General features: G+C 56.0%; 1 protein-coding gene across 1 annotated transcript in view; it reads right to left on the reverse strand.

The window, feature by feature from the left end:
• Positions 1-7,216, reverse strand: part of MTA1 (metastasis associated 1) — a 94,347-nt gene extending 87,131 nt beyond the window's left edge. The window contains exon 1 of the mRNA XM_080406768.1: positions 7,011-7,216. Within this exon, the coding sequence (XP_080262894.1) occupies positions 7,011-7,038 (28 nt within the window). The 5' untranslated portion in view covers positions 7,039-7,216. The remainder of the gene's footprint in view (positions 1-7,010) is intronic.
• Between the last annotated feature and the right edge of the window lie 3,919 nt (positions 7,217-11,135).

Genomic DNA, 11,135 nt, shown 5'->3' on the forward strand with positions numbered 1-11,135 from the left:
TTATCTCAGGAACACTTCTCCTTCCCAAAGATGATCCAGCCAAAGAGCTAGAAAAGGAGAACATGTGCATGGCTCCTTCTGGGCTGGGCTACACTGCCTGAAAGCCTCACTGGTGCTTCACAGGTCCTGCCAAATTTGGTTTTACAAGTAAAGAGGAGAGGAGAAATCATATCAGACTCAAAAAAAACCCCAAACAACACTTTGAAGCAGGGCCTCTTTGTATCTTACATCTACAGCAAAGGGCTCCAAGATCCTAAAGACCTAGAACTGTAGTATCTTACAAGAGTACCTTTCCCAACAGTTCCAGTTATCTAAACCTCATGGGGAAACAGGCAAAGCGTCTGAAGGGCTCAGTCACTTACCTGTTCAGGGATTTAATAAAATAATGATCTAGCAAAGCAGTAAAACACGGTATAAAAACTCCTTACTTGGTGCAGAAGTAACACTGACTTAACAGATCACTTGTTGCCAGAAGACGTGCAGAACTAGGAGGAGGCAAGCTCAAACAGTTCATAGCCATACTCTCAAGCAACCCCAAACGGCTCAGGAACAGTTTATAAATCAAAGTAAAACCAAGTAACAGCAACCACTTTATTCTCTTCTCCTACTAGGGAGAGATGAAGTAATCTTTATTTAAAGTTAGGATGTTTAAACATCAAAAGTTGCTTGAAAAACAACCACACGCAATTGAAAGGAAATTCTCTTACAATCACCCAAAATCTCAATAGTTAAACAAAAGGCAATGCTTAAAGAGTTTGAAAGTCCCTCTTCCACAATTTATCAAGTGTCTTCTATTTGCCATCACTGAAAGGCAAAACATGCAAACAAGAGGGACGGGCACAGAGGGCCGCCAAGGAGTAAGGCAGCATGCAGGCCCTGCCGCTTCGGCTGCCCACCAAACCACCCCAGCCCTGCTGCTGGCCGGCCATGTCCCCCCACCCCAGCCCTGCTGTGTTGTATCCCCCCCACAGTCCTGCCACAGGCCAACTGTGTATCCCCCGCCTCAGTCCTGCCACAAGTCATTTGTGTTCCCTTGGCCTCAGCCCTGCCACAGGCTGGCTGCGTGTCCTCTGTCCCAGCCCTGCCACAGACCAGCTGCGTGTTCCTTGTCTCAGCTCTGCTGTGTCCCCCCACCCCAGCCCTGCCACAGACCAGCTGTGTGTCCCCTGTCCCAGCTCTGCTGTGTCCCCCTACCCCAGGCCGGCCTGGCACAGCCTCCCATGCACCAGCCCAGGAACTGCTTAAACTCACTAACCCAGCAGAAAATGTCACTGTCACTGCGCTGACTTTCTAAGGGGCCAGCAGCAGCCACCTGGCCAAAGAGGCAGCCAAGAAACAGGAGAGGAGGCAGGAGGCGAGCACCACCCTGCCAGGGGAAGGCAGAGTCCCCCCTTGGCAGGAGCAAGCTTAGCACTTTCCCTCCGTTTTGCCAGCTGCAATGAGCTTTACAGCTATTACAGACGCGCTGAGCACGTGCAGACACCATGGTTGTAGGTCTAGCCCCCAGACACACTTAAGCTGGCTGACAATGCTCCTCACCACGCGACGCTTCCCGGTTACCAGCCAGCTAATGAAGCTAGTGAAGCAGGCCGATACGGGGGAGAAAAGGAAAGGAAGACTGTAAACCACAAGAACATAAACGTGTATAACTACGATGAAAGGAAAGATGAAGAAACTCATTGCCTGGCTGTTGCTGAAAGGTGATAAGCTAGAACCTGTCCTACATTTATCAGGGAAAATGACTGCAGAAACCTACTAGTAAGTTGCAAGAATGAATGCTTATTTTTATTTTCTTTACTGGTTATTTAATACCACTCTCCACTAAATGCGCTCTCAGCTCAGGCTACCTTCAAATACTCCACTACAGTTCAAAGTTAGTTAAAAAAAAAAAACAAAACAAAACAAAACCAAACCAACAAACACAACCAAAACAAAAACATCCCACAGTAACCCCTCCTGCAATCCAAAATACATCCACACAGATAACCATGCAAGAGGACAGGAGAGGGTTTACACATGCCCCTGCAGTTAAATGATCTGAATTACATCCTTCAGCTCTGGCCTCGACATCACACTTCTGTGCAAGCTTCCTCAATAACTCTGTACCTCAGTCCTTTACCACAGAAAGCACAGAAAATTATTATTGACATCACCGTGATGCCAAGGGGACCCATGCACCCATCTGCTCACAGCTCTCATTCAAGTCACACGCTGCCACAAGAGCGTAGATGCCAAACAGGGGTATGTAACAGGATGGGGGGCAGGTCAAACCACGGTCCCCAGCTATGCATTAATAACAGCCTATAATAACAGGGAGATGATGTCATGCTGCCATTCTTAAAAACTTTGGGGATAGCTATGTTGAAATGTGAAGTATGACTGCAGTGCAGACAGGCACACCACTACCAGGTCTAATCAAGTGAGTGAGAAATAACTCCACCAAGTTGTAGAGCTTCAGTCTCCAGCACACTGGAAGAAAGCTGCTGGGAATCTTAGGTGCCCATGACAGGCACTGTGGAGTCATAATTCCACTTACTTTAAACATATTAGATGCAGCTAGTATGTATGTGCCTGACTGACCTGTGAGTGTATCTCCTGATGCCATTTAAACATACCTTAAACATACCATAGTCTTAAAATCAGTGATAATTTTGTAGCCGAGTACGCTCCCAAACAAGGAGGTAACTTAAAAGTTGAGAACACATAAAAGGCTTTTCACCTAAAAGCGTAAACTGACATTTGTCTCAGCAAAAGTGTTGGGCTTCAGTAGTTCTTCCTCCATCCTTCCTCTCCTTTCTTTTCCCGTCCCCTTGTTCCCAGCCCTCCCACTGAGCCCATTCAGCTGTTCACACAGTCCCACAGTGAACCAGATCGGGTAGCTGATGCAGATTAAAAATAATCCAGGAAAAAACAAAGAGTGAGGAGGAGGGAAGGTGGAAAAAATTTAAGTTCCTCAAATCAGTGCAAGATGGAAATGCAAAAATCATTGTCTCACTGCATCAAGGGAACGCCAGAGGGGCACAAACCTGCAGCGGGGCTCGATCAATTGCCACCACTGAAGGAACACTTGTCGTACTACAGTTCAACTCTTCCGGAGAAGGTGGAGACAGAATAGCTGTTGGAAAGTCTCTTGATACTGAGATGACCTGTTCTCTTCCAGGCAGCTGACACAGCACTCTCCTGAAAGCAGAGCCTGGCACCAGCTAGAACAATGAACATCTCTCTCCCACATGCATTTTTTCATCAGAGGCCCCAAATTCCAGCTCAGAGGTCCCAAGCTTCTGAGATCTGGTGTTTATCCAACATTCCCACACGGCCTGCAATCGCGCAGACTGCCAGTCCACTCCATGGAGCAGCAGGCCAGCCCACCATGACTCCTTCCAAGCCACAGCAGCCCACACTCTCCTCATGCTGCCATTTATTTCATGGCTGTGTGGCAGCTGTTAAGATCTTCACTTCTACTACGCTGGAGGCAGGTGATTCCAGGATTTCCTTCTGGACAACAAATAAGATGCCATACTTCATTTTGGAATTTGATACCCTGGCATCTTCCCTACACATTTAAGAAGCTTCACGTTCTGTGAACCATGCTAGCTTGGGAGAGCCCCATTTGTATTGAACGCCGCCACCCCCTTCCCCAGCAGAAACGTACCAGCAGAAACTGGGTAGGAACCAGGAGAACCAGTTGCTTTCTGTAAGCGGACCTGACACCAGCAGTCAATTTACCTACAGAGACTTACAGCCACTCAAACGGCAGCTCCTAATGTCCCGTGTGTTGTCGTGTCCCGTCCCCGCCCCCCCTCGGCATGCTCGCTCTGCCACACAACACAGAGAAGACTTGCATGTCACTTTGGGCCTCCATAGCGCAGGCTCCTCGGCTCCTCTATCTAGGAACTACCGCATGTCAACATGAAAAGAGAGCAAGACACTTCATGTCTTCTGGAAGAGCTGTCAACTATGCATTTAATATCAGCCTATGTCAGAGATGTGCAATTCACCCTACTGGTTTCTGAAGACAAAAATCCAGTGTTTCGTGATTAGGCCAAAAGTGATGACGACCATCCTTTCTGAGTCAACGTATACTTCTAGGAGCGTTATCGATCTACAGTGAGCAAGCTGCTCTTGGCAGCTGTTAGGTCTGGAGTTCACACAACACAATTTGGTAGCCACAAGAATAATAACAGATTATCTGCTGAATGTTTGCCTTCCAGTGGGAAGTGTATGAAATGACTATGCACAAATCCCATTCAGGATTTAATCCTGCCCTGGAGTTCACACAGAACTTCAGTGCACAAAACCATTAGTGGGAGATACCAGCACCAGAGGTCAGAAACAATTCAATAACACAAACTCCTCCAGCTCAGGCCAAACAGAGTGCTCACACAGAAACAGCTGCATCCATCCGTATGTTGATCTTGGTAATATGTCAAATCAAGACTTCATCCATATGTACAATAACAGAGCACTGTAACCTTGGCTATCAGCCAGCTGCCTCACCCTCTGCCCAAAAAGGTTACAAAGCAAATCCCAAACAACATTTCCAAGTACAGAAGGGACAAGAAGGTGACGGAGAGACCAGCCAAAATGGATATAACACAGGCAAATCACGCCAGACTAACCCGACTCCCCTTCTGGGAAGCAAATATGGGCTCCGTGGCTGAGGGGAGAGCAGGGGGTGCTGGACACCTTGACTTTGTGTCAAAGGCCACGCTAAGTCTCCCACTACAGCCTTCAAACCAAAGTGCAGAGGAGCAGCCTGGATAACGGGACGGACAATAATGGTGGGAAGAAAACTGTCTGGAACACCAGGCTCAAGGGACTGCCATCAGCAGCTGCAGCCTTCACCTGGCTGCCGGTTACTAATGGCATCCCTTGAGGATCAACACTGGGGCCAGCCCTGCTTAGAAGTTTTTTGATGACCTGGAGAGGGACTAGAGTACACTCTCCAAAGTTTGGGGACTTGGGGAAAGCACGCTTGCTGGAGGGCAGGGCTACTAATCAGAGAGACTTCAACAACCTGGAGAATGGCTTGACAAAAACCTCAGAAAGTTCAACTCTAGCTAGAGTGAAGCCCCATGCCTGAGGTGGGGGGGAAGGCTGTTGGCACAGTGTCTCCATCAGAAGGCACCTGGTAAGCCAGCACATTGCCCAGGAGCCAGCAGCACACCCTGGCAACAAGGGCAGCCAGCCCTGCCGCCTTAGCTGGAGCGCAGCCGGCAGGGCAAGGGGACACATCCTGCCCTTCTGCTCAGCACTCCTAAGACCATTTGGAGAGCTGGGTCCAGCTTCGGCTCCCCAGCTCAAGTGACATACGGGAAGGAGTCCAGCAGAGTCCACAAAGGTGGGTCAGCTGGAGGCATGGGGTGTGGAAAGAAAGGCAGAGAGCAGCGGCAGGTTAGGTCAGCCTGGGAATGAGAGGGGCTCTGGGGAGATGTTCCTGCTGTCTGCAACTCCTGAGCGGGAGGTGGCATGCAGACAGGGCCAGACTCTTCTCAGAGATGCGCAAGGACAGGCCGAGGGACAAGGGACACCAGCTGAAACAGGAGAAAATCCAACCAGGCACATGGAAAGAATTATTTGCCACGTGCACGGTGGTCAACACCGGACAGGGCCCGAAGCCGGGGTGGCATCGCCATCCTTAAGATATACTAGGAAGCGGGCTGGACACGGCCCTGAGCACCCTGCCCTACCGGGACAGCTTCTAGCAGGAGGCTGGCCTAGAGATCTCCAGAGGTCCCTTCCCCCCGCCCACGGGGCGCACAGTACAGGTTTTGCCGTAAAAAATACTGGAGAGGACGTTCCACACCAGACCTGTGTCTCAAACGTTACATGCCAAACGGTAATTTCCAGGAAACAATTCCCTTCACAAGTCGCACCAGGAACCGAGCTGTAAATTTCCACAACTCATCTCACCCTTCATCCTTCAGCATCTCTAAGCGGACAGGACGCTGCCTGCGCACCCAGCCCGTAGCGGCCCCAGAGACAAAGCCGGGACAGGCAGAGGCACCTCTCCCCTCCGTGAAACCCGGCGCGGCCAGGGAAAGGCACCAACGCGACAAAAGAAGTGACATTTTTCACTGCACAAAGTAAGGCCAGGCCAGAAAAGCAGAAAGAGCAGAAAGTAGTTGCCGATGGAGAGCAGCCAGGCGGGATGGCTTAGCCACCTTCGCCGTGTTTTTTTCCCTTGTTTACTTTACTCCGGTTCTGAAGAACTCCACAAGGAACAGGGCGTTTTGAAACGCCGGGATCCCCACAAAAGCGTCTTCCCGCACATCCTACAGTCCTGGGGAGAAGGAAGCTCCACGGGGCGGCTTTTATAGAGGAAAATGGCCGAGCGCAAATCCGTGCCAGACCACCCTCGGTTTACATCCCCCGAACGCAGTCCCGAGCGCCGCTGCCTCCTTCCCCTTCACGTGAGCCAAAACAAAGGACACGGGGGCAGGAGCGCAGCCCCGGGGCGCAGGCGGGCGGCGGCGGGTGGGGAGGCCGAGCCCGGCCGGGCGCCTCACGCCAGCCCGGCTCTGCCGCCACTCTCTGCCCATCTTTGTGCTCCCGCTCCCCGCGGCTCCTCGGCCCCCGCCCCGGCAGCCTCGTGTGACCCCCGCCGCGGCAGCCGCTCCGCCCCAGGCCCCAGCCCGCCCGCCCCGCCGCCGCCGCTCCCCCGCGGCCTCCTTGGCCCCCTCAGCCGGCCCCGCGGGCCGCCGAGCCCCGCGCCCCCGGCCCGCACGGCCCCGCAAGGCCGCTCCCGGCCCCGCATCGCCCCCCCCCCCCACCGCCCCTCAGCTCCGGAGCTCCCCCGGACCCGCCGAGCCCCGCGCCGGGCCGCCCCGCAGGCCCCTGCCCCGCTCCCGCCGCCCCCCCCCCCCCCCGGCCGGGCCAGGCCTGCCCCGCCACCGCGGCCCGCCGGGCCCCCGGGGCGCCGCTCGCTCGCCCGCGGGTAGGCGGTGAGGGGCGGGAGGCGCGGCGGGGCCGGGCCGAGCCGGGCCGCGGGGCCCCCCGCGGGCGCTTACCTCCGACCCGGTACATGTTGGCGGCCATGCCCGGGACGGGGCCGGGTGCGGGGCGCGGGCCGCTCCCGCCGCCGCCTCCAGGTGCCGGATCCGCTGGAAAATGGAGGCTGGAGCGGCCGGGCGGGGGAGGGGAGCGGGGGAATTAAAGGGGCCGCGCCGGCTGTCGCCCGGGCGGGGGGAGCGGGGGGCGGGGCGGGCCCGCGCGGGGAGCGGCCGGCGGCGGGAGGGGAAGGAGCCGGCCCCGCCCGCGGGCTGTGAGGCGGCGGCGCCGGCCGGGGGGCGCACGCACCGGTACACACACCCCCACACCCCGGCACACCGGCTGTGCTCACACACGCTCACAGGCACACGCACTCCCTGCCTGTGCTCACTCGCAGACACACACGCTTGTGTGTGTACACAGTCACACAGAAACACCCCGACATGGATACACCGCCTGTCCTCTCACGCACACCCCGCCTGTGCTCACGCACACGCTGACACACAGCCTGCCTCTCCTCACACACAGACATACACCTACAGCGCCTGTCACACACACGGAGACACACACTGCCTGTCCTCACGCACACACCCTGCCTGCCCTCGCACAGGCACACACACACACCCTGACACTGATATACCGCCTGTCACACACACGGAGACACACAGCGCCTGTCTTTACACACAGAGACACACACACCAGTGCTCTGCCTGTCCTCACACACACCCTGCCTGTGCTCACATACACACCCCAGCACAGATACACCACCTGTCCTCATACACACCCTGACACATGGCCTGTCCTCACACACACTGGCACACCAACACACAGCCTGTCCTCACACACAGACACCAACATACACCTACACCACCTGTCCTCACACACACAGAGACATACAGCTACAGCACCTGTCGTCACACACATAGACTGCCTGTTCTCACATACAGCGCCTGTCTACACACACACACAGAGCCTCTTGTCACACACACACTTTGCTGTCACCCCATCACACACACCCTGCCTGTCCCCACACATCCCTCCTCACACAGCTCACCCATGGCCAGCCAGGCTCAGCCCCCCTCACACACCCTGCCTGCCCTGGTGTGGACAGGCCACACACATACAGACACGGCCTGTCCTCATGTACAGCCTGACACACACACTCAACCACCACCGGCGCTCACACACATCTGCCTGTGCACACAGCTCTCCTCACATGTACACTCGCTGGGTATTCTCACAGCCTTCCACCGGCACACCCCTATACCCGCACACAGCCCTCCTCACACACACCTGCCTCTTCTCACAGCCCTTCTCACACCCCCCACCTGTACTCCCCCACAGCCTCCGCATACAGACACCACCTGTACTCGCAAACAGCCCTCGCGCTGCCTGTCTTTACGCACGCACACCCAGCCACTACAGCCTGTCCCCACACTGGGCAGCAACAGCAGCCCACTCCACAGACACAGCCCTCCTTGTGCACACCCGCAGCCTGTTCACACCGTGCGAAACACCCCCTCATACTTATACCTACACCCATATGCTGCCTACTCCCTGTGTATGTCCCTCCAGCCCTACCCACGTGCCCTACACACTCCTCCTGCTCACACACAACCCCCTTCTACACCATCTCCCTCAGATCTCCAGGACATCCCTGGCCTGTCCCTTCCGTGCTTGTGTCACCCACTGCCATTGCTGAGGCTGTCACCCCTCCTCAGGTGTCAGCCTGACAGGGGAAGCGTGGCTAAGGGTTTTCACTTTCCCTTGCCCACTGACCTGGGGGTGTCACCAGTCCCAAGCATAGCAGGGGCTGCACCGAGCAGGTACATCCCTTCTCCACCTGTGCACAGCTCTTCTCTGGGTGTCTCCTCAGCAGCCCTGCAGCAGTTATGCGGTTGTTGAACAGTCACCAGCTCCAGATCACTCTGCAAAACTTGCACACTCCTGCTGCCATTTCCTCTCCTACAGGAACTGACTGGCTGATGCCAAAAAACGCCCCAAGAAACCATCATCCTTTGGTACGTAACACCTTTATGGAAGGTCTCCCAGCAAAGGCTGGCAAAGTGCAGCACAGCAGGTGACGGGCCACCTCCCCCCGCCCCAAGAACACCCCTCCACGTGTCTGGCTGAGGATGGATGGCAAATGCCAACAAAAAAGCTACACCTCCAACAGCCAGCACAGGCAGACTCGGGTGCCAATGGCCTCTCATCACAGCAGGATGGCTACACCCGCTCCTCCGCTCCAGTGCAGAGCTGCAAGGTCATCTGGTGTTGCCTGAGCCAGGTGTCAGCCCAGGAGACCCTCTCACAGTCAGACAGGTCACGATGGCCAAAAAATAGCTGTCACAAAACACTGTGCTGGAGTAAAATGGTACACAGCACACACGGTCACAGCCTGCGCCAGGGCCAGGCACGGCCCCTGCCTTCGCTCTCAACCCCGGCTCTCAGAAAGTCCTGAAACAGCTACACGAGTGCCCGAGACACCCGCATCTGCCGAAGTACATCCACTCAAAAAAGAACGGGGCTTTTGTTAACATTCACTTTGTGTGTCAGGAAAAAACCCAACCACCCAAATCTGTGACAGCGCTCGGATCCCAGCGGGGCACGGGGCTCTGCTTTCACGTTTCCAACACGCACAAGGAGTGCAGCTGGGCGAGGAAAGCACTTCTGGAGGTGAAAATCAGCCAAAAGAGTTCAATGTGCCGGGGGGAGGGTGGGGGGGTGGGGCATCACCATGGTATTTCCTCCTTTGTGAAGTGGGGGAGAGCACGCTGGCACAGGGCACAGCCGTCGGGGACACCGCAGGACACGAGGGCTGGCTCTCCCCGGGCTGCTCCTGCAACCGTTCCACAGAGCGGAAAATAATCCAGTAAGATAATTCAGCAGAAAAATTACCCAGAATAAGCATTTACAAATCACATCATGGGGCGCTCAGTAGTTGCACCCGAAGCAGCGGATAGTCACAGGGCATCAACTGCTCTTTGCAGATGCTAAGTTGCGTTTCAAACCACAGCAACAAAAACACATCGGAATTTCCCTGCGGATCCTCTTCCAGGTTAAGCGATAGCCGTGGTTACCGCTGGGGTGATGCACAACGGGAAGGAGCCAGCTGTGGCCTGGGGTGGAGCGGGCCCTCGCAACGCCCATCTCCCACCACGGCAAACCCAGTCCTTCCCCCCAGGGCTCTAGGTGCATCCTGAAAGGGCATCACTTGCGCCCCACACCTCCCACGCAGCAGCCAGGGTGCAGCTCCACCAAGAAATGCCAAGACCTGCAAAAGAAAGACAGCGGTGCTTTGAGAGCCCGGTCTGAAGTTGCCGGCAGAAACGGGTTTGTCCCAGCACACGTGGGCGAGGGAGGCTGGCTGGTCTACTGCACGCGACCCGACGCACCCCAGCCCTGAACCCTGCTGCACTCTTCCCTAATATCCTTCTGGAAGACGGGGGAGTGCACCCATGACCCCCCCAGGACTTTCAGCTTGTCATGGAGAGCTCACATATACTCACCAGAGATGTGGGGCTGGTCCTCTGCTCCCCCCACTGCCAGCACCCCAGCCTTCCCGCCGTCCTGGTCCCCTCGGCTTGCCCCCTCCTTCCCGTGCCGAGACGAGCTGGTCCGTGGGCTCTGAAGGGCGAAGCTGGGACTGCGTCTCTCCCACGCTGCCAGGCCCTTGGTAGCTGTGCAGAACACATGCAGCCAAAACGCAGCCTGCCCCCACTTGTCACCCTGAGCTGCCCCACAGTGCCCCCCACCTCGCCAGGCCCCCTCTGTGGCTTCTGGTGCTGTATTGGCACTCCAGTCCCATCCCCAGTTCACCCCCTCCCCAGCTACCTACCTTCTTCCTCCTGCCTGGAATTATCCAGCCTCCACTCAGAGCCACTGGGGTGGGATTTGCATCCCCTCCTCCAGCAAAGGGCTCAGGCCACCACCATGCCTGCAAGCCTGGCCAGAGCACAGGACGGGGCTGGGGCACCCACAAGAGCTGTGAGACCTGCGTGCTCCAAGAGCTGCCTGGCCCACTGCCAGGGGCTCCCTTTGCCCCAGCAGCCACCCGTCCTGTGGGCCAGGGGAGCGCAGGGGTGCAGGCTGCTCCAGCTCAGCATTCCTACTGCTGCCTCCAACCTACTGTATCCCGGAGACCA

This window comes from Falco punctatus (genome assembly GCF_963210335.1).
Source record: "Falco punctatus genome assembly, chromosome: 11".
NCBI classification, from domain to species: Eukaryota; Metazoa; Chordata; class Aves; order Falconiformes; family Falconidae; genus Falco; species Falco punctatus.